The 27,612-nt window shown below is 41.9% G+C and overlaps 1 protein-coding gene across 1 annotated transcript in view; it reads right to left on the bottom strand.

The window, feature by feature from the left end:
• Nucleotides 1-5,656: 5,656 nt before the first annotated feature.
• Nucleotides 5,657-27,612, bottom strand: part of MTUS2 (microtubule associated scaffold protein 2) — a 353,509-nt gene continuing 331,553 nt past the window's right edge. Inside the window, exons 11-15 of the mRNA XM_066583183.1 lie at nt 27,362-27,435; nt 25,244-25,342; nt 15,707-15,826; nt 13,504-13,601; nt 5,657-8,756 (exon numbers count right to left, since the gene is read on the bottom strand). Of these exons, the coding sequence (XP_066439280.1) occupies nt 8,543-8,756; nt 13,504-13,601; nt 15,707-15,826; nt 25,244-25,342; nt 27,362-27,435 (605 nt within the window). The 3' untranslated portion in view covers nt 5,657-8,542. The remainder of the gene's footprint in view (nt 8,757-13,503; nt 13,602-15,706; nt 15,827-25,243; nt 25,343-27,361; nt 27,436-27,612) is intronic.

The raw sequence follows: 27,612 nt of genomic DNA on the forward strand, positions 1-27,612 counted from the left end.
TAGAGGGGACCTCTGCTCTATGACATTGATATACACTAGTAGGGTATGCCTCTTGGGCCTCATGCACGGCTCCAAACTATCAGTAGTACGGAAAAAGAAGAAGAAAAGCAGGTGCGCTCGAATGCAGGATGCGCACAAGGTTGGCTTCCACTGCGGGCTCCCGCATGTGGAATCCGCCCGCCTGTGTGCATGCAACCTTAGGCATAATGTGGGCATGCCCTTAGTCTATCTGGCAATAAGGTGTGTGCTTGAATTGGCACCCTGAACAGGTGTTTGAGGACCATTCAGCAAGAGCAATAGCATCTAATGATGTCTTACAAAGTTTGTCTATTAGATTCACTTCCTAAAACAACACATTCCTTTTAAGGCCTTAGTCAGACGGGCGTTTTTTCGCGCGATTTGCGGATCGCATGACGGATGCGCATCCGCAAATCGCCGGAAAATCTGCTCCTAGCCGCGTTTCATTAGAAACGGGCCGGAGCTGTCCAGCGCATTGCATTCAATGGAGCGGCAATACAGCCTGCTCCATTGAAAGCAATGCGCTGCGGGCGAGTGTGGTATGAATTGTCGGGAAGGGCTTAAATATATAAGCCCTTCCCTGCAATTCATCCAGAAAAGTGTTAAAATAAAGAATATATATATACTTACCTGCTCCCGGCAGCCGGAGTTCCGCGCGGCCGGCCTGCAGTGGGTGTGAAGGGGGTGTGAGTCAGACCTGCCCCCTGATTGGCTCAGCGCATATAGAGAAGAGAACAGGAATCGCAGATTGCAGATAGGTGCGATCTGCGATTTCTGTTCTATAAATTATCAGACGAGCGCATAAAAAGCGCTCATGTGTCCGATACCATTGCAAAGCAATGGTTTTATAAAATCGCCGGACGCATGCGCATGCGCAAATCGCGGCAAAAAACGCCCGTCTGACTAAGGCCTAAGGAAGTGTCTGACAACACACTTTTTGTTTCCAAAGACGACTAGCTGAAGTGTATTTGTAGCTTTAAGTAATTAATACAGACTTTAATTCATGATCAGTGCAAAATGGAACGGAGGTAATACACCCCAATTGACAGTATAGTGAGTGCTATATGTCCTTCCAAGTCCCCGCTGCTAGGGAAGATCTGAACATCTAAACTTTTAAATGGACAGCATCCATGACTTTTTAATGGAAATCATACATTTTATTTGTACCAAGTGAGCATATGGATTTTTGCCTGCTACTTGCAGCCCGATAAAGGGCTAAAGGTCCAAAACATTGTAACACATGCACCCATGGAAACAAACAGTGCAAAATAAGAAAAGCAATGTATTTACAAAGTGACTTCACATAATATATCTGTAAAAAGCAACATCCCGACCTAAAGCTGCTGCCAGATCACAAAGAGGTCTGAGCACTAGAGCACTAGAGCATTAGACAAAAAGAAATCAATAATATGGACCAAGATATTATCAGTTGCTAAATGACCAAACTGAATTTCTACCTTGCATTTATGGTGTTTATGCCATTATCTCACTATCAGCAGTTTGGCTGAAACTATACATCAAAGTGATTTGCAAAGTTAAATTTGTATACGGGATAGTGCAGGGAAGAAAGAAATGATGCATCTACCTGCTTTAAAGGGACCATAAACTGCAATGGTATTATTGTACCTTGTCACCACCGAAAGTTAAGGGTGGTGACAAGGTACGAGCTGTCAATGAATGTAGTAACGCCCCCAGCTTCTGATTGGCTGGGGGTGGCGGCGCGGTCAGAGGTAAAGGCAGCGAAGGAGACCGGCCACTGTTGTTGTGAGATGCCAGCAAGACAGCGCCAACACGCTGGGACACGGCAGGAGGACTGCATAAACACCAGGAGTGGCACCGCCGGCTTAGGCAGAGGGACAGCGGACCTCATGAGTGAGTGACCGGGGCAACAGGGAGCACAGCCACTGGGCCGACGGTGAGCACAGGCAGGTTGGAGGGGCCACAGTAGCACACTACACGCAGCAGCACAGCAGCAGCAGCGTAGTTATTCAGCAGGATCGCCATGCCACAGGAGCAGGAAAAGGGAATAAGGGCAAGCAAAGCATCCGAGGAGGGATGGGTGAAATGAGGCAGGAGGGAAAATCATGGGCTGGTATCCTCCAGCGCAGCCAATAAAATTGGGGGCGTTTTCTTGTGGGCATGTATCTTGTCTCCACCTATTCTTCTGGTGGTTACAAGATACAATAATACCAACTGCAGCTTCAGCCCTCACAACCAAGTCAGTCTCTCTCATGGGCATCTTGCCCGGTTATGTTTGTACTTTCATGGTATAACCATGTAGAAGTATTAAAATATTCCCTATGTACGTCTGGATGGTAAGCCTAATACTAGTATTAAAGGAGGGGGATAGGTTGTTTAGTTCAGTTGTAACAGTAGAAGCATGTAAAAGTCTACAGGCCCCTACAGTTTAATTTGCAAAAGGCCCCCAAAAATGTAATGTAGTAATTCATTACTATATCTGTTATGTGGCTATAAGTAACAACATATTTTCAGGACTCTGTCTATGGGCGCTCATGTACACATTCAATAAATTAATGACAATATGCCAAAAAATGTTAGCAATCTGTATTTCTTAAAGTGACAGGACATAAAAATACGGCAGGCAAGAGTGTACCTAAAGGTAACCCGTGTGGCTACTGAGGAGGCCTCCGCTTAGACTTTTTTCTAGTGGAAGGGGATTTAGAAAAGGTGGTCCCTCTTCCCAAGGACTACAACATTAGCAGAGTGAGGAAGAGAAAACTAGACCAGGTAGGGCTTCAGCCAATCCCCTCTATTACAAAGTATTGGTAGTCTTGTGGATGTGCCACATGGTAGGCATATGATGAAAGGGGCACCATTTTGCTATCTTCTCTATGTATGCCCCATGTGGCAGACTATATTTTTCAGTTTCAGACAAAAAACCTGCCAGATTGATGTCAACAGGACACTCTTCAAATTAATGTTTGCCCCCACTCTAACTTATCAAGGTCTTGTACAGGGTGCATTAGTTTAGGTCCTCATTATCGGCATTTAATGTCCATTCTATTGTAGTTAATGGACAACTATGCACCCTTTGAAAAAATAAGTTGATGCAGTCGAAGAGGCATAGTTATTTGGTAACATTAATGCAATTTTGTTCAAGCGGATCACAGTGGTCAGATTGCCACAGATCTGACTGATGGAATTTCTAAGTAATATGCCACCAATACCCCAAAGACAACCTGTCATCACCTATGAGCACTGTAAACTAGGTTATGGTGCTCATTGGATAGGTCCCAAGAACTCTGGTGATGTGTTTTCCAGTGAGTTCTTGGGAACTGTCCTATGAGCACCATAACTTACAGTAGTTTACGGCAAGCATTAGGTATTCATACATAGATAATAAACATTAGGTATTTATGTGTTATGAAGCCAACTGTAATAGCTATTTTCAAGAAAAATAACTGAAATACAATGAAATACTTTCTATACTGTACAAAGAAAACAGAAAAAATAGTAAAACTGGTGTTAAATCTTTTACACAGATGCTAGAGTTTACATGTACCTGCCGGTAGTACATAGCCAATGGCAAAGTCACTTGTAGGGGATACAAGTTCTAGACAATTGCAATCTTTACAAATATAACTTGTGCTCTTTTACTTATTTAAAGGGTATTACTGATGATCTATCCTCAGGACAGGGACACACCACTCAGGATTCCTTCCAAGCGGGCAAGATATCATCATAGAGGGTCAGGAAAGGAAGTGTAATAGTTGGCTTCACTCCCATTAAAATCAATGGGATTGCTGCCTCCTATAACATTTTTGGCTCCTCATTGTGGTCAGGGTCGGACATCGAGGAGGTGTAATAAGAGGCAGTGCTCTGATTGATTTCAATGAGAGTGAAGCTGGCTATTACACTTCCTCCCCTGACCATCCATGACAAAGTCCAGCCAGCTTCACTGACAGTGGGCCAAATTATCAGCTGATCAGTGGGGATCCAGAGTGGCAGGCCACAATTAATCAACTATTGATGATTCATCCTGAAGATAGGTCATCAGTAGTTAAAGTCCTGGAATACCCTTATAATAATGGTCCAATCCTATCCCTATTTCATTTCTGTAAGAATAAATGTATCACTAAAAATTCTTACAGGAACATACCAGACAAGGTTGATGGCACCTGAGGAGGTGGTAGAAGACAAAGTAAGAATCCCTGTGTCATAAACCACCCCTTCGGCCCGGTACTGGACTCACCATAGTAAATCATTTTTCATGGAGTGTTACTTTAAGTCACAAAATCAGTAATTAGGATACATAGGGATACCTGGCAGAAGACTAAAACTAAGTTACATTTTTAAAGTATTTCCATCACTGAACACAAAAAACTCAATGGAGCCATGGCTACACATACTAAAGGGAAGGGACCCAGGCATGTGCTGAGTACCATTACATCTTATTTCATGGTATTGTTTAACAGCTTGTAGGTCCATCTGGTGTTGGTCTTGTATCCTTGTTCACCTTTACAGCCTTGTATGAAAGATTGTGGCAAATGAGTCATCTATAAGCCATACATTGGGAAATGGTCAAACAAGCTCCACTGAGTCTACCATTTTACAAACAGTGATTTTATTCTCTATTACTATAAATGAAGACAGAGGAGAACGTTCAACAGGAAAAGTGAGGAGTAGGAAAAGCCGAGAAGCTATTAACACTTCGTAGTATCTTTTGAGAAGGACAAGGGTCCAGCTTGATCAGTACCGAATGTCTCTTCTTACACAGTGTTGTGGATGAGGTTAGTAAGGTGCGAAGTGATGTATCCTCATGACTTTAGAAAGTGATGGCTCATGTCATCCATCTACATTACAACTGATAGTTTTTAGGTAAAGTTAATACAATGTCAACTTATGGAACTTAAAATTAAAAACTGAATAAATATTTCTATCTCGGATGAAGCAAGAACACTCCCTGAGAAGAAGGTATTGTTGCTAAAGTAAAGCAAGCATTTTACATTTTTGGGCACAGTCCATGAGGACTTCATGTTGAAGTGGGGGACAAGAAAAACAAATGTCTACTTTTAACTACCAGCTTGATTTTGTTCAACTCCAGAATTCAGTGCACATTTATTTGTGAACTCTGACAGTAAAAGGGAAAAATGATATAGACAGGGAATGGGTTAAAATAAGCCGTACATACCACTCAGATGTCCAGTGCGGTCCTCGTTGCTCTGGACCCTGAAGAAGCTGCAGCAGTCAGGTGCCATTCACTGTACAAATAACTGCTCAACCAATCAGTATCACTGATGAAGCTTGTGATTGGTTGAGTGGCCTTGTGTACAATGAACATCATGTGACCTCTGTAGCTTCTAAAGGGCTTGGAGTGGCGAGGAACAGGACTCCTGCACTGGATTGGGTAGGGTATCTGAGTGGTAAGTCTGGCTTATTTTTAATTTTAACCCATTCCCTACCTATACAAATGTTCCTTTGCTATTGGAAAACCCCTTAATTCTGGCAATGCAGTGGATTTTGAACTCAATATAGAAAAAAGGAGCTGTGAGCACTGAAAGATACAGTATATTATTAAATTAATGAGTAGAAAATGTTGACCTTAAAAGCAACATAGTGATAAAAAGTGGACATTCACAGAGGGACGGTAGCATTCTGAAAACTAGCAGACGGGGGGGGGGGGGGGGGGCAGTTCTTAACTAGAGTATGCTAATGACAGATTTATGTGGGATCTACAGGTGTAGCAAATTGTAACTTGAAAATTAATGCGTTATGATAACCTTGTGTGCCACATTTTATTTACCCTTTCAACTGCTTTACAATGGCTTTCTTGTGTTAAGATAACAATAGTTTTTTAATGGCTTAAGATAAGATAAATTGTCACAGAAAGTTATCATAGTCAAGTTAAACCTTGCTGCATCCGTGTGTATGTACAATACCACAGACATAACAGGAACCCTGATGGATTATGATAGTCAAGAAGACATCCAGCTGCTTAAGCAGGTGGAAGAAGTTGGTCTAAAAAACGTCCAGGAATTACTTTCACCAAGAGGTGACTCACCAAAAAGTTCATGTATATATTATGAAAGTTATCAGCTAAGGACCAAGCCAAAGAAAAATGATCAAATAGCAAAACCATTGAACGTTATCGATTTTCTTTTCCAGGGCTGTTGTTGTGTCAGGAACAGTCGTACCTATAAAGAAAATGTAATTTGGTTCATGGCCTAAACTGTCCAGCTTTTTTCTAGCTTGATGCTTAACGCTTTGCAATCCAATTTTAGATTTAGGGTTTGCTAGGGGGCTCTCTCTTTCTGCCATTATACAATGGCGCCATCTGCTGGCTAGAGTCAGTACTGCAGTATGGGACATGCTGGAGAGGCCCCCGACAACAGCGTGGCCAGTAATATACAGTAAGAATACCCTGCTGGACGTCTTCCGATATCGGAGCTGTACAGTCTTCAATCAGAATGTCTTCAGACGTCAGACAGTGGATTGGAAAAGGAAAGGTTTGTGAACAGTTTAACATCCTTTCAGTTTCTAACTACACTTGTTACAACCGTGCAGGAATATTACTGAATATATCTATATATTTCACGGGTGTTGATAAAAAGAAACAGTCGGCGAGATATAATAAGCAAAACACTGCAAACAATCAATGTGATAAAACTGGAGGTCAAAGCGACCTTGACAAAATCTCCAGAAGATGAAAATGTTCTGGACAATTTCTGCCAGTCTCAAGCATTCCAACAATTTAACATTCTTTAACATAATTATTGTGCAACTTTTCCCTGATAGAGAAGCCTTAAAGAGGTTGTCAGGACTTTTCCTATTGATGACCTATTCTTAGAATAGGTAAGCAATAGCTGATCGGCAGCGATCCACCGATCAGCTAATTCCCAGCACCGCTGTCACTATGGGGAACGGTGAAAGCAGATAGTGCTGTCCATATTGCAGTGGCCTGATGTGTTACTACAGGCACAGCTTCCATTGAATTCTATGTATTATACCAAACCAGGCCATTGCAATGTTGACAATGCTATCTGCTACCAGCTCTGATCACATTGACAGCATTGCACGGAAGTCAGTGGTGATCTCGAATGGTGGAAGCCTTTGGATCAGCCATTGATTACCTATCCTGGGGACAGGTTATCAGTAGGAAAAGGTCATGGTGATCTGCAGTTCTACTACAACCCGTAAGTCATGGCAGAGTCACAAGATTTATTCAATTTCCTCATAAAATGATTTTCATATTTTGGTTATAAAATAAATAGATAATTATCCCCTCAATCATTTGCGTTGCACCCATTATGGTACAGAACCTATATTATTGTCTTATCATTGAATCACAGTGGAAAGGTGAATTTCATACATGAGCAAACATGGCTAACTAAATGACGACTGAGTATAAACACACAATGAATGCCAATAGAGATTTTTTTTTTAAATAATACGATTGTAATAAATTGATATTACATTCCAAAATAAATATTTCTATCTAGCTCTTAATTATTTTCGAGTGGGCATTGCTGACTTAGAAATTTTTTTTACAGACCCCCTAGTAAAAACGAACTAAGAAATCAGGTGCTTGTCTGCAGGCAGAATCCTATATTCACATGTGCATTACAAAATGTATAAAAAAAGGAAAAAAATGTAAAAAGGACACGTTCTTACACATTTAGGAAGATTAATCAGAAGCTATGACTAAACACAACAATGCTTTAGAATACAATGTAACATGGTCCAAGCCAACATAAGCAAAGTCAATGCTGTATGATGTGGTTGGAGTTTGGAAGCAGAGTCATTGAAGATTGGAAGGTAGTATCTAACTTATGTACACCTCGCTTCTCATTTTCTGGTCTAAGCCAAAAGCACACTGCCCCCTACTGACCATAAAAGCTTAGTTCTCAAAAACATCAAATCCAAAAAGAGACAAATATCCAGTGAAGCCTTGTAACAAATCACACGGAGGAAAGGAATGCCTGACATGCGGGCAAAGCATTGGATTATTGCGTAGGCAGCCTTAACCTGTAGTAATACATAGCTGGTGATTGTGTGGTACCATTTGGAAGGCGCTTTTTTTTTTGTTACATCCGTATAGATGAATGTTACTTTTGTTACAATAAGCGGTAAAAACGAGATGGACAGAAAACATGTCCCATTCAGGTAGAAGACAGAGGCACGGCTTAGAAAACAGCTGATCAAACACATCAGCAACATAAAAAACAAAAATACACAAGCTCTCATATATACATTGCATTTTTATGTACAAATCAACCTGTAAAGTGTGTGCAATCATGTATACAATAACCATATTGTATATATTACCCCAGCATATTGGACTGTATGTAACCTGAAATATTGGTGTGGCTTTTGAGGAATTGTTATAGTGGAATGTTTTTTTCTTTGTTTCCTTGGCTTGAGGTCCATATGAAATTGTACCTTCGTATCCAGTGTTCCAAAAGGTACATTGGGTTTTAACATGCAGTCACGGGAATCCAAGGACTGCTTCACTGCAAGCAACTGTACGGAAAATAAAGCTTGTTCATCATATGCTGTTGCATCGTCATCTCTGAGCAGAGTTGACTTTAGAGGGCGACAGTGGACCCGAAGAAGAAGCAGACTGATGGACAGGAGATGAGGGATACTTGATAGGACTCATGGACTCTGCAGTCTGGAGTTTCCATACAAGTTCTTCATTGGTACGACTTAACCTTTTTTTCTCTTTGCTCTCTTTTTCAACACTTTCTTGTAGGTTGGCATTCTCAACCGATAATTGCCTGAATTATAGAAAACAAAAAAATCTACAAGTTAGAATGTATGGTCATGTCAAGACGAAATCGGAACCTTGAACAAAACCCTTTAAATCAGTTCTTCAGTAAAATGCCCTGTTATTATTATAGGGGGTATTAACGGTTATAACAAATTGCATTTTGTAAATTACTTTGTGTATCAGTTCCTTCATTTTTAAGATCTCATGAACCTTCACTGTTTATCTCACAACTAGTACTGACTGCAAGTGACAAATTTTGGGTTCATAAACCGACGGGCTATAGTACTTCAGTGAAGTGCAATGAGGAGCTGTGAAAGTGGTGATCTACTTCAACAGAACCATCTGAACTGAACCAATACCTCAAGCGGAGCACCCACCCCGAGAAGGGCGACCACCATTGCAGAAGAGAGGCTGCGAACCAGTCCACAGTGCACTAGTGAAGACTGACACTTTATACTAAACCACAGAGACCTAGGGGAGACTAAGCACAAAACTAACTAACTAGCTAAATGCTGGATCTCTGAGCCATAATACACAGAATACACTGGCATAGTGTGATGGCCAGTACCTAGGACATATAACTGGAAACCCTTGTACCAACGTGACAGTTTAAATACCCCTACATAGAAACTGGCTGACTGGGCTGAAAGGCAACCCAGCCAGCATATCAGTGCTGGAACTAGATGGAGATGTTATTTCCTTGGTGTCCAGTGCAGAATGGCACAGCGCATGCACCGCACAACGCATGACATAGTTTGGGGCTAATGCGGTGACATCATTATGGACCTCTAACCACAAGCTGTAAGTCATGGCGCACTCAGTATCGTAACAGTTTACTTCTGGTGTATACAAATCTGTCCAGGCCATGTGATGAATGCACTGATGTGCGGCTCAGTGAAATACAGTCAGAGCTATGTCTTGTAACAAGCCAAGAACCTGTGTGTCCATCACATGACCAGGACAGATTTGTATCCCACTGAAGTAAATGATGAAGGTTCCTCATTTATATCAGTAAGCAGAAATCTTTGGAGGAATTGGTGCAGAAAGTATATTGAAAAATTGTAAAATTATGAATTACACAGAGAAGCATCTTCATATGATGTGGTGCAATTATATCCACTAACGCACCCAATAACATAACCCAACAACCACGGGAGGTGGTGAGTTCTCCTTCAATGGAAGTCTTCAAACAAAGGCTGGACAGACATCTGTCTGGGATGATTTAGTAAAACCTGCACTGAGCAGGGGGTTGGACCCGATGACCCTGGAGGTCCCTTCCAACTCTACCATTCTATGACTCTATGAACATATGTCAAGCAGATGACCACAATACAGAACATTGCAGATGTAGGTTGTTTTTCCCTCCAGTTATATAAATTAATTACCAATCATTACCAAGAAATAATGGGATATTTATCATCAGGAAAATCTTTTTTGCCATTTTTCTGGCAGTTTTTCCCCCTTCTGTGGTGTAAAATGCAAAAAATTCATCAAATGTCTCAAATGTTGATAAATTTGTCTCAACTTTAAATATGCCTAAATATGTGGACTCACTTTGTACATCACCCATCTACTGGAGTGAGACACAAGTTTAGCAAAATTCTGAAATCTGTCTAAAAACGTAATTCTACTCAAAGCCCGCCCCCTTTTCTAGACATGTTTGAAAATTGAGGCATAATATCTATTATTCATGGCGCAAATCACTAGTACATTTGTCTAAATTTATTTGCAAAAATTATTTTGCGAAATTAAGTGCCACTTAGGCTTCTTTCACACAGCTCAGAATCTCGCAAGAGTTTTGTGTGTTGCGAGACTACAAAGCTCGTGTGAATATGAACTCCATTCTTTTGAATGGAGTCATACACATGAGCAATATTTTCCCTCACTACGATGTGACAAGGGAAAAAAATCACCGCATACTCTACTTTTTCGCATTCCTCAGAACGCATTACATAGCTCTCACGTGCCGTGCGATGTGCATGTGAGTGTGAAGCGAGGTTTCCAATGGGAATCAATGGTAAACACTTCCAATGCTCTCGCCTTTGAAACTCATTCGAGAGGATCACAGTTTCACAGAAGGGATGTGATGCACTTCTGCATGAAAATCGCCTCACATACGCGGGTAAAACGCAGGTTGACGAGCACCATATGGGGCCGCGTTTCTTGGCCCGATATTGTGCTCACTCATGTGTAGGTAGTCTCACACCAGAATTCTGTTGCAACACCAGTAAAGGTGGTTTCACATCTGCATTGGAACCTCCAACGTCACAGATCCGGAACACAATACCGAAAGAAAAAGAGCTGCATACAGCGCTTTTTCTTCTGGCTAAAAGTCAATGGGGTCTGTTCAGTGCTGTTCAGTGATGCCATAAGGTGGAGCCGTTTGGCCCCAAGATTTCCCCTTTCCTGCTTCCTTAACGAAAAACGGAATCCCCCGTGCAGGTGTGAAACCACCCTAATATGTGCCTCATTGTGCTGTTTAAGCACTTCTGGAGAGTTGAACATTTTAAAACATCCGTTCCATCTGTATAGGACTCTTCTGTAATGTTGGTCTTTCATGACCTTCTAGAGCCACAAAGATTTAAAAACAGAAATGAAAAAAAAATAATAAGAGAAAGAAAGCTGCAGCTAGCCCAAATTGCAGGTTTGAGCCTCATCTGCATACAATATATACCCTATATAAAAACACGTGTAATGGGGAGGGGAACATAAGTACAAAACTTACTTTAGTGGCACTTTGTGCCTGGACTGGTAAAGCAAGATATGTTTTGTCATAGAGCATGTTCCCACTCTGCCAGGCCATCAGAGTACCAGAGTATCCTCCGGCGGCCCAGGATGTGACACAATGACTGGCTCCAGCCAAATGCAACCCCATTGGAAGCCCGTAACTTGTCACTAAGGTTTTATGGGATGATTCATAAATAACCTATCAGACCTTATTGATGACAAGTGCTGTCTGTGCAATGATAACTGCAAAATTTACAATATAATTAAAAGTGGACGTGTAAATGGAGGGATGGTCGTCTGCATAGGAATCTCAGTCCAACAAGGTCTATAACATGATTTATGACGAATTACTGCCATCTACAGGAGAAATCACTCATCCACCATCTTGCACAAATTGTGTCACTTACACGAATTGAAAGAAATATTTGAGAAGCAGCACTAGGCCCTGCTGATAGTTTCCAACTAGACGCTAAGACCGAATTTTCCTACCAGCCATTAGTAGAGTTCAAGATTTTCTAGTTATAGTCATTACAAAAACAGCAGTGCTGTGCTAAAAAAGGTTTTTTCCTTCACATATATTAAATGAAAGAATGAAACATTATATACAAAAGTTTCATGCTAGAAACTGTATTACAATATTCAGTAAGGACGCTTCCACACCTGCACTGGGAATTCCGCTTTCCTGCTCCATTTGGGGAGCAGGAAAGGGAAATCCTGTGACCGAACAGTTCTGTCTGTGGATAGGACCGAACACCGCCGAGCGGACTCTATTGGCTATAATGGGGTGCGCTCCCTTCAAGCCCAGCTGCCCGGTTTTGCGAAAGAAGAAAAAGCACTATTTGCCGCCGTATCTGCGATGGAACGATGTGAAATGGGCCTAACTACTACGAAAATCACAACTGTACAGATAAGGAGACATTCTTGGAAGAATCGATGGGTGGAGGGTGGGATGTATAACAGAAGACCATATCACAACTACTGCAGTTATCAATGGACAAGAATCAGGCACATGTGTGAATTCCCTTTGACACGAGTGACAGCAAAGAATTTGAGGTTATAACTAAAGTTTACACAATATATAAGTTGAAGGGGTCATATGGTGAGAAGTTTGTGAAATCCACTATTCTGTTTTCAATATTTTATAAAATGACTCAGTTTTTCACAATTAAAGAAAAATGTTCACAACTCAGCCTCCGTTCCTGGCGATATAAATGTAAATGAACCTGCATAGCGCCATTTATATTTATAATATGCTACAGATGACCTGATAATTCTGAACTAGTGGCTGTCAAAGGATTGGAAATAGCTTGTCAATTCTCTCTGCCCTCTTTGAACCTTCTCAGTAGAACTAAAAAGAGGGGATGATGGGCATAGAATATAGGAAAAGCCCTGTGCCTTAGGAATCATGGAGCTGTAGCCTCGTCTAAACACCTGGCTAGACCTCTGGACTTGCGAAAGCCCACTACAGTAAATCAGATTTTGGTGCAGCCAAACAACTCTGCATATGTATGGCGGCCTTACAACTTTCCCCCATAGATGACTGTCCCTGGATTTCAACGCCTGAATTTTTGTTCCTCTGGTAAATAAGCCACCAGAGCTATCCGGCTGCAGCTTACCTCCATATCCCCATGTAAAACACATAAGTGCTCGGCTGCACTGAGAGTTCATGTGTATGGGGGAGTAGGGGAAAATAGCTGCTGGCCAAATGAATGTTTGTCTGACAGCTACTGAAGGTGGATTGGCAACTTAAAGGCACCTTAAGTTCACCTTAAGTTCCACAAACTATACCTATAATTAAAAGGGTAACCCAGCCCTCAACCTGCCGCTTCTTTTTAAGGTCATTTTGAATGAGGTGAATCCTATTTACCGCACTTTAGTTACCTACTGGGAATTTCGCTTTCCTGCTCCCTTTGGGGAGCAGGGAAGGGGAATCCTGCGGCCGAACAGTTCCGTCTGTGGACGGAAAGTAATCCAACTATCACTTTGTTTAAGTAACTCATTATTGTGTGACTCTCAAGAGATCTGACCTGGTAACTTTCACATTCTGATTGATGCGGGCCCTCATATCTTCATTCTGCTGCTGCAGCACCTGTATTCTTTCCTCCAAGATAACATTTATTTCAGCCTATAAAACAGAATATTAACAGCTGTGAAGTATAAAAAGTTGCTACATTGTACAAACACCTAAAAGATTCGAAAGAGAGAACTTATGCATTAATGCTACATCAAAGTTTCTAGTTTCCTTTTGTAAATGTTGGAAAGTATGCAAAAATAAGACCTCATAAGAACTAGTGGACTTTTGAAAAGTTTGGTTCGGTTGCCTCGCCAAACTTTTCTAAAAAGTTTGGTTCAGTCTGAATTAGTTCAAACCAATCCAGAAGTTCACCAAAACCCCTAAAACTGGCATATCACACTGTCTAAGAGTCATAAAACCTCATTGTGAGAGTGTTATACAGATGTTTATGGCTCTTAGGGTGCATTTCCACAAACGTATATCAGCTCGGTTTTCACGCCGAGCCGATATACGTTGTCCTCGTGTGCAGGGGGGGGGGGGAGGATGGAAGAGCCAGGAGCAGGAACTGAGCTCCCGCCACCTCTCTGCCTCCTCTCCGCCCCTCAGCACTATTTGCAATGAAAGGAGGCGGGGTGGGGTGGGGCGGGGCTAAGTGTCCCAAATTAGCCCCACCCCATCCCGCCTCTACCCATTGCAAATAGTGCAGAGGGGCGGAGAGGAGGCAGAGAGGGGGCGGGAGCTCAGTTCCTGCTCCTGGCTCTTCCATCCTCCCCCCCTGCACACGAGGACAACGTATATCGGCTTGGCGTGAAAACCGAGCCGATATACGTTCGTCTGAATGCAGCCTAAGGGCGCCCACCCACTGGCGATTTTTTTCCCTGCGAAATTCGCAGCATTTTTTTCTCTGCAGGGGTCTATGGGACTTGTAATGTTAAAATCGCGATCGCGCAAAATCGCAATTTACCGCGAAATCGCGATTTTGCGCGATCGCGATTTTAACATTACAAGTCCCATAGACCCCTGCAGAGAAAAAAATGCTGCGAATTTCGCAGGGAAAAAAAATCGCCAGTGGGTGGGCGCCCTTAGACAGGGATTCTGATGATTTGATTAGCTCAACACTAATTAAGGACAATTCCTTTACACATTCCTTATTTGGACATACAGATCACATAGGGCTTTCTGGCTTGGAGATATCATTTCTTGGTCATACTGGAGAACTTCAGCAAAAAATGTCTCCAGCTTTGGAGGACCTGGCATAACCATATGTTACATGATTGCTGACTCATTAGAAAAGTTGTCCTTTATTATTAGATAAATGTATGGCCGTCCGCAATGTCATTATTTTTTGCATACATTTACAGTATTCTGATACAATGAGGATAAGTCGTGAAAGCAGGTAAAATACAGTAAAATTAGTTCTTCTGAGACATTTAGCTATATAAATTACACACTTTTGCCCATTTGTCCTTACCACTAATCTTTTTGTTTTTTATGTTGGGTTGATAACTTAGTATAGCAGAACTAGATTTTCTAGATTATATACTGAGTGTACAGTCCCATGTGCTCGTATGCCATGGGAAGCTATATTTCCACCACTCAGGTAGTGGTCACAGCAATAGTTTTGCACTGATGCTTGACATCCTCCTTTAACTTCTTTTGACGACAAGGTGCTTCTGTGCATAGGTTCCTTTTTTTGGATGCTTTTTCTCTGACCACTTTTATCAACTAGTTGGTTACATCCACTGGATCTCCTTCCTTTAAATGTTTATCCTTGATCACACCATTCTCGGTATACTCTTAAAAACGTTGCATGAGAAAACCCCAGAAGGCCGGCAGTTTGTAAAATATTGACCCCAACTAGTCTAGCACCGATGGCCAAGCCTTGTTAGAAGAAGATCAGATTGCTCAATTCTAATGTGGCTTCACAATAAAACTGATCCATGGAAAACTAGCTCACTTGATTGTCCTGTATGTTGCACTTCCAGGTTGCATGTCTAATTTCCACGCAGGGAAGTAATTGTGAAAGGGACGGTGTCTCTAATAAAATGTGTTAGTGTATTAATGTTTATATTAGAATTTCTCACCTTTTTCCAAATGCTACCTCTGGCACACCAATTTTTTTTAAAGTGCAGAACCCCTTTAGGAGACACCCCTGATGGCAAACCTGATGTGATGTACACTACATTTCCAAAAGTTGCTCTTGTGTGAAAACTCACCAGTTTCTCCAATTCCATTATCCTCTTTTCCTGTTCATGGATTAACTGGTTTTTCATCTCTAGGACTTGTTTAATGCTGATCAAGTCTTCATCCAAGTGTCGGTATGGAGCTAGAGCGATCTGCAAGATAGAAATTACATATACTTATTTGTAATGATGTGCGATTGCTGTGTATAATAAAAATACTTTATATGCCCATTAGCACAAAATAATCAAAACCTAGAATGTATGTCCATGTTACATGGGATACTACTAAAACTGCTCATACACATCAGATCAAAGTCAATCAAACACATCAATTTCAGATGTTTCGAGAAAAGGCAGAATGGAGATGCTGGATTTCAACAGGCCTACAAACCATTTATGCCACTGAAGAAAATCTGGAGATGTTCATAGTGGGTATTTTGAACACTTTTGGCTAGAGATATACAATTGTTTATGATGCAGACCATCAAATTGTATAAAATATACAATACAATACAATCTAAATACAATACCAACTTCATACGAGCGAGTGTCCTGGTCCAACTGTGTGTCTGAGGAAGAACCATGAGTAGGTCTGAAAGCTTGCAATAACATCATGTATTTTTGTTAGCCATTAAAATGTATCATATCTACAAGATTACGTGGTTTCTCTTACTGAGAACAGTCATATTCTACTTGTGATGAACATGTACTATGATTGTATATATGTATTGACTTGATACCCACAAGGTTAACTTGGTTTTATCTGGTAAGCTCTTCATACCGGCCAAGATCTCTTATGGCAGGAAAAGAGCTCTGTGGGGGCTCTCATCTTTGGAAAGGAGTGCCATATGTGTCACCTTAAGCGGGTTCATTGGAAGCCAGATGAAAATGGGACAAACTTCAAAAGGAGAAGACAGGCAGATGGCCCTCTATTTGTCCAAGGTGAACATCCTCTATTTTAGCAAGGAGGAACACAGGACAGTGCACTGTTTAATAGTCCCTGCTGTATTTACACCTTATTATCTCACTGTCCAATGGTAACCCAGTGATTTGCTTAATGAAGTAATGGACAGCTTTGCAAACCGAGTCAGGGACTGGGATTAAAAGATCTGTCGGACAATAGAAATATGTCACATTTGATGAGGGTAGCCTGCAGCTAAAATGTGCACCTTTTTCTCATGCGCCCTTAAGAGCACAAAGACTTTAGAATGCCTGTAAATTCTATATTTCTGCATGTTTCTTCATTTCATTTTCGCAACTGTTTTGTCTTTAACGTTATTTTATTTTGTCTTTTTATCTTTTTTTGGTAAGCATTTTTTGTATTAAAGTCTAAAAACAATCCCTAAAAGAAAGAAGAATGGGGAGCATTTAAAGAGACCAGGATGGATGAACTCTAGAGTTGAGCAAACGTACTCTGCTGAGCTTGATGCTCGTTCGAGTATTAGCGTACTCAATGGTGCTCGTTACGAGAGAGAGAGAGAGTCTCCCATTGTAGTCAATGGGGTTCATTACTCGAGTAGAGCTCTCGAATTTTACGAAAAGCTTAACTCGAATAACGCGGACCCGAGTATTTGGGTGTTCGCTCATCTCTAATGAACACAGAACTTGCACACATGTTAAAAACAAAGAATCAAATGGAAAGAGGGGTAAATATCTAAAGAAGAATATAATGCGGACTGTAGAGACTGTAGAGCAAGTGTCAGAAAAGATAAAGCCAATAATGAATTGAGGCTTGCAACAGAGGCCAAAAGCAATAAAAAAGAATTTTGGGGGTATGTCAAAAGCAAAAGAAAAGTCAAAGATGCTATTGGATGCTTACAAGATGAAAATGATGAATTGGTTAAGAATAATGTTGAGAAGGCCGAACTTTTAAATTCCTATTTTGTATCCGTTTTCTCTTAAAAAGTGGATGGAACATCAACTGATCTTCCGTGTGCTATTGGGGGAATAAAAGAATGCAGGCTATCTATAAGCAGAAAGATGGTGAGGGAACACATAGCTAACTTATGAATTCAAGTCTCAAGGTCCAGATGAATTACATCGTAGAATAATAGAGGTAATAGCTGGACCACTCTCCATAATCTTTGAAAATTCCTGAAGAACAGGAGAAGTCCCAGAAGATGGGAAAAGGGCAAATATTGTCCCTATTTTCAAAAAAGGGAAGAAGGTGGATCCAGGAAACTACAGGCCTGTGAGTCTGACTTCTATACCGGGAAAGATCTTTGAACAAATTATTAAACAGCATGTATGGAGTAATTAACCAGAGCCAGCATGGGTTTGTAACAAACAAGTCATGCCAGACGAATCTAATTTCCTTCTATGACAGAATCACCGACTGAGTTGATCAGGGAAATGCGGTGGATATAGTATATCTTGACTTTAGTAAAGCATTTGACAAAGTATCTCATACCATACTTATTGAAAAAATGAGCAAATATGGGATTGACAAGGCAACTGTTAGGTGAATTCACAACTGAGTGATCGCACTCAAAAAGTGGTCATAAATGGCTGCACATTCAAGTGAAAGAATCTATCAAGTGGGGTATAACAAGGCTCTGTCCTAGGCCCAGTGCTGTTCAACATTTTTATAAATGATTTGTAGGAGGGAATTGATGGGAAACTGATCAAATTTGCCGACGACACAAAACTAGGAGGCATAGCTAACACTAGAGAAGAGAGAGAGTATTCAAAAAGATCTAGAAAAGCTTGCAAAGTGGGCAGCGACTAACAGAATGGTATTTAACAAGGTCCTACATCTGGGCAAGAAAAATGATAAAAAGCACATACATAATGGGATGAATTGGGTTAAGCAGCAGCACATGTGAAAAAGACTTGGGTATACTAATAGATCATAGACTGAACATGAGTGAACAATGTGATGCAGCAGCCAAAAAGGCAAACACAATTCTGGGATGTATTAAGAGAAGCATAGAGTCTAGATCACGTGAGGTAATTATCCCCCTATACTCTTCTAGACATCATCTGGAATACTGTGTCCAGTTCTAGGCACTCCACTTTAAAAAAGACATTGACAAACTGGATCAAGTTCAGAGAAGAGTTACCAAGATGGTGAGCGGTCTGCAAATCATATCCTATGAGGAACGCTTAAAGGATCTGGGAATGTTTAGCTTGCAAAAAAGGCTGAGAGGAGACTTAATAGCTGTCTACAAATATCTGAAGGGCTGTCACAGTGCAGAGGGATCAGCTCTATTCTCATTTGTAAAAGGAAAGACTAGAAGCAATGGGATGAAACTGAAAGGGAGGAGACACAAATTAGAGATTAGAAAAAAACTTTCTGACAGTGAGGGTGATCAATGAGTGGAACAGGTTACCACGGGAGGTAGTGATTTCTCCTTCAATGGAAGTCTTCAAACAAAGGCTGGACAAATATCTGTCTGGGATGATTTAGTAATCCTGCACTGAGCAGGAGGTTGGACCCGATGACCCTGGAGGTCCCTTCCAACTCTACTAGTCTATGATTCTAAGAACTTTAATAAGTATGGACCTTTAAAGCCTCATGTGGCACAGAGTTGTAAGGCAACAGAAATACAGTGCAAGGCTTTTGCTCACAACCTGAAAGTTGCGAGTTCAATCCCTGTGTGGATCAGGTAGCTGTCTCAAGGTTGACTCAGCCTTCCTTTCTTCCGAAGTTGGTAAAATTAATACCCAGCTTGGATAGGAGTAATAAATTACTTGAAAGCACTGCAGAATAAGTTGGAGCTATACAAATAAGAAGATTTTTTTTAAACTTTTTTGTGGCTCTGCCCTAAGCCTTCAGTAGTGTTAACCCTTTGATTGCTAGATGGCAGTGTTGGCATATGTTTGCAGGTTCTTGGCCTTCTCCAGGGGTGGTGGCAGCAAGAGTTTGGTTTTGTATGCACTGTATTGGAGTGTGATCTATTCTTAGTTGGCAGCCTGAGTTGAAGGTGTGTGCAAGATTGAGTGGCTGAGATAGATCAACTTCGAGGCTTGCACCTGAGTCACATGTTGTGAGAGTGCATATGTGACAGTATTGACCCAAACTTAGAGCATTGTAGGGATGAGTTCGGGTCAGCACACCACTGGCTGAGTCAGGACACCCGTAATAGGTTTGTGTGAAACTGGCCTAATGTTGATTTGCCTTTATATGGTTTCAAGCGTGTAACGTAAATACAAAATCAGTACGTTTCTTATGTGTACAACCATGTGGGAGAGTTTAGACGCTAAACATGAACTCAGGTATAAAATCATGACAGAAATTTGTGATGTTATTACTTCAATGCTGACTTAGCGGTGAATAACGAATATTATAATATGACTTTGATGCAGTATCTCAGGAGATTACATTGTAATGATTTTTCCGTATTTATCTTGTATCGTCGATGATTCTGTACAGGAAGGCCTGCCAGACAAGCACTAGTGTAATGAAGCCTGGCACAGAATCAGAGAGATTTCTGCATAAAAATAGCGTGTCTGGAATATTAAAATCATTAAAAAACATTCTGTAGAGATTGGTATCCGCCTGCAGCGGATGACAGATGTATAATAATATCATTCTTTTAATGCCAAGATTCAAAGGAAACCTCTAAAATGATGAATGTCTTTGCAAATGTCTTGTTTTACTTATCTTGTATGGCTTTTTTTTTTACTGCATGGATGTTTTATTCTCTGTCTTAAAAGGATTGTCCCACCTCTTAAAATTGCTTCACAGCCACTCTGTCCTTCCTAGTTGCTGTTGACCCAGACATGTGACTGCTGCAGCCAATCACTGGTCATGGCAATGACCTTCTATAGCCAGTGATTGGCTGCAGCAGTCACATGTCCTGCTCAAAAGCAACCAGGAAGGACTGAATGGCTGTGAAGTAATTTTAAGAGGTGGGACAATCCTTTTAAGACAGAAAGCTAAATTCAAACTCTTGCTGGATTCTGGTAATCAGGCAACAATATACTGTGGGAGCTCACACAATTCTGAGATATAATAAATAATATGAATGTTTAACAAAACCTTTACTTAAGGCCCCCTGTCCACGGGTGATGCGAAGTCCCGCGGCAGATCTCCGCCGCGGGAGCCGCCGCCAATTCTCCGCAGGTCAGCCTTATCTGATAGATAGGCTGGCCGCGGAGAATCGGGGCAATTCGCAGCATGCCAGCCTATCGGTTTACCGCCGGCAAAATCACGCCCGTGGACAGGCACCCTTAAGCTTAGGCGTAAGTGATGGAAGAAAAGGCGGAACCCAAAATCAGTACAAAATGATAAAGGAAAGTATTTACAAAGTTTCCAATTTTCTTACAGGAGTTTTCCAAGTTGTAGTTAGATTGGGAAATAGGTGGAGAGAGAAGTGGAGCAAACCCACAGTGAAGACTGAGACTAAAGGCCTGGGAAGATACCCTGGTCTTAAAGTACTTAGATTGGATATGGTAGATAACAGGAGGTGCTGCCACCTAGATTAACCCACCGATGGTGGGAGGATAGAATATGCTAAAAGTAATATCTGCTGTGTAGGCGCAACTCTCTGGAGGTTCCAATAAAGGTACCAGAACAATTAGATGAATATCAAACTTCTCATTTTATTTAAAATATTAAAATTTAAAATTCAACTAATAAACGCGTTTTGGGGTAAACCCCTTCATCAGTTGTGCTGGGATGACTTCACTCTCAGGGATGGGGACTCATAACCGTATATACTGGGTAACAGAGTCATGAGCTGGAGCAGATTGGATGTCCTGTGTCCCTTGGACATCCACTCTGCTTTAGAAGGTTATGAGTTCCCTTCCCTGAGAGTGAAGTCATCCCAGCACTACTGATGAAGGGATTCACCCCGAAATGCATTTATAAGTTGGATTTTGAATTTCAATAAGTTGGATATTCATCTAATCGTTTTCGTACCTTTATTGCACACTCCGAAGAGTTGCTCCTACACAGCAAATTTTACTTTTAGCATGATCCAGGGATTGTTCTGATTGCCATTATAGAGTTGGGAACGAATTTTCCCCCAAATGGGCTAATTGGCTTCTGCCTCTTGGGTTTTTTTGCCTTCCTCTGGATCAACTAGGACAGTGCTCCTCAACCTTTTTGGCACCAGGGACCGGCTTCAAGCAAGACCATTTTTACAAGGCCCGGCAGGGTTGGGCGGGGCTTTGGATATATGGGGCGCGGTTATGAAGGGGGTTGGAGTTTAGTGCATTCTTATTTAATTCTGACATTTAGAATGTCCTGGCAGTACACACATAGGGCAGTATATAATCTATCCCCCCCCAGCACACACATAGGGCAGCATATAATTTATCTCCCCCCCAGTAATAGACAGCCCCCACTCCTCAGTAATTAGCAGCCCCTCCCGTTGTAATAAGTAGCTCTCCCCCAGTAATAAGCAGGTCCCTCCCCCCGTAATAAGCAGGTCCTTCCCCCCGTAATAAGCAGGTCCCCCCCAAGTAATAGGCAGGTTCCCCCCCAGTAATAGGCAGGTCCCCCCCCAGTAATAGACAACACCCCCAGTAATAGACAGCGCCCCCCAGTAATAGACAGCGCTCCCCCCAGTAATAGGCAGCCCCCCCAGTAATAGGCAGCCCCTTCCCCTGTAATAAGTAGCCCCCCCAGTAATAAGCAGCCCCCCCCAGTAAGCAATCCCCCCAGTAATAGGCAGGTCCCCTCCAGTAATAAGCAGCCCCCCCCCAGTAATAGGCAGCCCCTCCCCAGTAATAATCAGCCCCCCCCAGTAATAAGCAGCCACTTCCCCTGAAATAAGTAGCCCCCCCAGTAATAAGCAGCCACCCCCAGTAATAGGCAGCCCCCCCAGTAATAACCAGGTCCACCCCAGTAATAGGCAGCCCCCCCCCAGTAATGGGCAGCCCCTTTCCCTGTAATAAGTAGCCTCCACCCACCCCAGTAATAGGCAGCCCCCCGTAATAGGCAGCCCCCCCATAATATGCAACACCCCTCCCCCCCATAATAGGCAGCCCCCCTAGTAGTAAGCAGCCCCCCAACCCATATACTTACCTCCTCCCTGCTGTCAGCGTCGCTCTCTGCCTGCTTGTCCTGACATCAGTGTGCAGCCCGGAACGCTTCCTCCCTGAGTCCTCTCCTGTGGAACTAATGAACAGGGGACTTGGGGAGGAGAATCCTGGCTGCACACTGAGGTCAGTGTGTGCTGGGATCAGCGCGATTACCAGCGGGGAGCTGCGGCGCCCCTGCTGGTAATCGCCTCAGTGGTCAGCGGCGTCGGCACGCCGCGGGCCACAGAACACAAGGCAGCGGGTTGGATTCGGCCCACGGGCCTTGTGTTTAGAGCAAAAGTTCCCGGCGGTGCCGCGGACTGGCGCTAAACACCCAACGGCCCGGCCCCAGTCCGCAGCCCGTTGGTTGGGGACCCCTGAACTAGGGGGTTGAAATTGGCTGACCTAGATGGACATTGTCTTCATTCAGCCTAATGTACTATGTTACTATTGTACATAGTTAAATTGGGAGAAGGGCAGCAGATGGTTACAAATTGAAAACAAAGTCATATCCACCACTCTGTTTCTGATGCTGGTCCAGTGCTATTGCTCCCATACTTACCACCGCTCTATGTTAGGAAACTGCAGCAGCAACATGTCCATTTAAACATGTGACCGCTGTATCCAATCACTGACCTCAAAGGTTTTGAGCTGTATACCATCGAAGTCAGTGATTGCCTGTAGCGGTCACGTGACTATACATCACTATTGCAACCAATAAACCAAGACCAGCGGTGAGGTCCAGAGTGGTGGTGCTGGAGTGGCGATAGAACTAAGTAATAATAAGTATGACTTAGTTTTTTATTTTTAACCATCAGCCGCCCTTACCCCAATTTTAATATACATTGGAAAATCCCTTTAACCCCTTAAAAGACCAGAGTGTTTCGGTCCTAAAGGACCAGAAACATTTTTAGTGATTTTATGTATGTAGTGGTTTTATGGCCCTATTTTTATTCCTAGCCTACCAAAATTGTTTTTGCTGCATTTTTTTTCATAACATATAGGGCTATTTTTTAATACCTTTTTTTCACTGAAATCTTTACCGTTTTTTTATTTCATTAGGGGTAATGTGTACGAAAAGCAAGGAAAAAAGATTTATTAAATTTATAGTTTTTTTAGATTTAAAATTATTATATTTACATTAGAGTAAAGTATAGTAATGAGTTTGCCATTTTGTTTTAGACATTTTGATATGTAATTTGTATAACGTCAGATTACAGAGTTAATATAGGTTGCCATTGACGGTGGGCCATTTTAACTTTTTTGTAAGTTTGGTTTTAACATCTACTGTGTTTCCCTGAAAATAAGAACTACCTCAAAAATAAGCCCTACCCTCATTTTACGTGTTTTGAGGAGGCTTGAAATATAAGCCTCACTCTGAAAATAAGCCCTAGCTAGATTACATTAAAAATCAGTATATTACCTAGCAGGCGTGGTCTGGGTCCTTCACTCTGCTCTCCGGAGCTCCGGGTCACACAGTCCTTAGCCGCTCATACAACATCACTTTCTGGTTAGGGGATTCATAAATCCCGCCTCCAGGAAGCGATGGCTGTGATTGATTCTTCAACCGCTGCTGAGCCAATCAATGCAGCACTCGATTACGCAATCACAGCCATCGCAATGGTTCATCGACCACTGCATTCATTGGCTGAGCAGTGGTCAAAGAACCAATCATAGCCATCGCTTCCTGGAGGTGGGATTTATGAATTGGCTGGCCGCGGCTCATCCAATTAATACATCCCACCTCCACAATGCATCAGGAACTACCAGTACCAGGAATAATCTTACTCTTCTCAAAACATTATTCAGGGGTGTTGCTAGCGCTGGAGATTCAGGGAATATGCCCTGGACCTCTAGCCCTGTTCCCTGAAGATCTGGGCAAATGCCACACTCAACTGTATCAGCTCCACAGGACATTGATATAGTTGATAACTCTAGTAGAGCAGGGAGTCAGACAATGTAACTACATGATGTAAGGTCAAATATAACCCAAGGTGCTGATAGACATCTTTCAAAAGTTGTGTTTACTTCCGGTCCCTATCAATAGTAGGCTAAAATCTTTTGGATAGGGACTTGTCCAGTTAATCATTAATGTCCAACCTTTTATCAGGCCTTGTAACAGAGTCTAAAATAAAGAGAAAACCTAAACTCACCATTTTAATGGATTCTCCCTTATCCACAAGTCCTTGTCGATTTAGTCCTGGAAGTGACTGCAACAGTCACATGCCAATCACTACCGCTCAGTTGTGCCGTTCAGGCACAGATGCATGCGGAGGCCAATAAGTGGCTGTCTGGTTATATGAGTGATGGATGGCTCATGATCGCTGTAGTTGTTTCCGGGACTGGTGATGATGGATTGTCTGGGTGACATTTTAAAGGCGAGTTTAGTTTTTGTCTTGATTTTATACCTTTAGCTACTCCAACTGAATTTTTTCTAGCACTAAAAAAAATGTGTACCGTATATAGTGAGTTCTAACTTGTGGCAGCTGCAGGTAGCTTCTGTAACCGAGTCTAGGCAAATAGTAGAAGTGGTTCAGGGCTATCACATTAACCACACTCCGATTCTCATATAATAAAGGCCAAGATCCCTGGAGTTACCTCTAATTGTTCATTAGTACTCTTCATTAACGCTTCCTCAAACATCCTTGCCCGGTCTCTTAGTGAATGATTCTGGAACGTCAATGTGTCAACTTGGTCCTAAAATAAATAGCGTGGGAAAAAGTGCACATCAGCAAGACTATATTGTGCAACATTGTGAATGTAATGTTTGACTTTTACAATGTTTAATATTAAGCAGAGGAATGGCCCTTACAAACTATGTTACTATACATACATACATACACTATCCTACCAAAAGTAATTGGACTCCTGAGCAAGAATCAAAAATATCAGTATTCCAATGAAAAAATATATTCTCAGTACTCAGGAAGGGGTTAAACAGAATGAAAAACCCCTTCCTTAGGCCTCATGTCCACGGGCAAAATATGATTTAAAATCCGCAGCGGATCACCCGCATGCAGATCCGCACCCCATAGGGATGCATTGACCACCCGCGGGTAGATAAATACCCGTGGATGGTCAATAAAAGTGAATAAAAAAAAAATGGAGCATGAAAAAAAATGGACATGCTCCATTTTCATGCGGGTCTCCCGCAGGCTTCTATTGAAGCCTATGGAAGCCGTCTGGATCCGTGGGAGACCTAAAATAAGAATAACCTACCCGCAGCGGACCGGGCAGGTCTTGTCTTCTTCATGGCTGGATCTTCTTTCTTCGGCCCGGCGGATGTGCCCGGCACATGCGCGCGGCACGCTGCCGGCGTGCCGAGCACATCCACCGGCCGAAGAAAGAAGATCCGGCCATAAAGAAGAGAAGATCTACCCGATCCGCTGCGGGTAAGTTTTTTCTTATTTTCAGCACTCCATGGAGAATCCGTATCGGGCCTGATTTTCCCTGTGGACATGAGGCCTTAGGGTCCAATGGTCCTAATAGCACAGGGGTCAGACAAGTCCAGATAGGTATTCTTTCAGAAAATGAGTTATTTATTCTTCCAGCAATACATACAATGCATTTTGGTGCTACCAAGGCGCCCTTCTGAAGTATAAAATATACAGACATCAAGACAAACATTTATACACTCAAGGACACTTACAAACAGATGGTGTCCTTCCCCGGATGGTTGGGGGGAGGGGGTGTTCCAGGTTGGAGACCCTCCTGCTTGCGCCAGGTAAGTCCCACCTTTTTTATCTCTTCTAATTTCCTGGAGGCGCTGTCCTATCTATTTAATTATTTTCATACGTTAATACTTAGTGGAGCTTCCATTGACCCTAATGACATCGGTTACTCTAAATTGCATACTTTCTGCTGGTGTCTTATACACTTCATTTGGTATTTCCTGCCAGTCATCCTGCAAACGTCTGGCCAGTTCCTTCTAAGAAGATGAACGCTTTTCATATTTCCTGAAACAACGTTCCAGTTCATTCCAAAGATGTTCAGTAGGATTCAGCTTGGGACTCTGTGTAGGTCAGTCCAATCATGGAACAACCATATCCTCAAACAGATGTAACAGCATTGGATCTGTGACAAGTCACATTGTCTTGTTGGAAATATTGCTGACCATTCCCAGAGTATTACCAGATTGTCGGCAGCACATTATTGTCTAGAATGTCAGGGTACACCTCCGTGATCATGGTTCTTGCCACTACATAACAAAACCTCCGCTGTACTTAATTGTTGCAACACTCATGCAAAAGGCATTCCCCAGGCATCCTCCTCAACCAGGCACATCCATCTGATCTGAAAATGGAGTAGTGTGATTCGTTCTTTTATAGAACGTTCTTCCATTGCTCAACTGCTCAATGATGACGCTCCTTGCACCATTGTAGATTGGCGGATGCATCTTCTTTGAGAGAACTCATTAGACATTTGCAGGATGAATGGAGGGAAATACCAGCTGAAGTATATCAGATGTTAGAAGAAACTATGCCACCAATAGTATCCTATGTCATTGGAGTCAAAAGAGGCCCTACTAAGTATTAACATATGGAAATAAATACTACTTCTGATTCTTACTCAGGTGTCGAATTACTTCTGATAGGACAGTGTATAGGACATACAATTTGTATGTTACTTTACACACTTATGCTACTACTAAATGGATATGTTATCCTGGGGATAATAGAATTACATTTTTATTGATATACAAGGATAATCTATTACCTGTAATGACAGTTTTAGTTTTTCAAAACCATCTTCTAACATTTTCTTCTCCAGCTCATGGCCTTCTTTCAATTCTAACAAAAAAAAAAGAGTAATTAGAAACAACAGAAAATAAGAACAATTCCTTGTAGCTGAAATACATATATTTAGAAATAGAATAATAACACAAATATACACCACTGACTATAAAGATATCTCATACACGGTTAAGCCATATATTAGCTCCTATCGCTTTCATAAAAAATAGGCAA

Source organism: Eleutherodactylus coqui, chromosome 1, assembly GCF_035609145.1.
Source record: "Eleutherodactylus coqui strain aEleCoq1 chromosome 1, aEleCoq1.hap1, whole genome shotgun sequence".
Taxonomy (NCBI): Eukaryota; Metazoa; Chordata; class Amphibia; order Anura; family Eleutherodactylidae; genus Eleutherodactylus; species Eleutherodactylus coqui.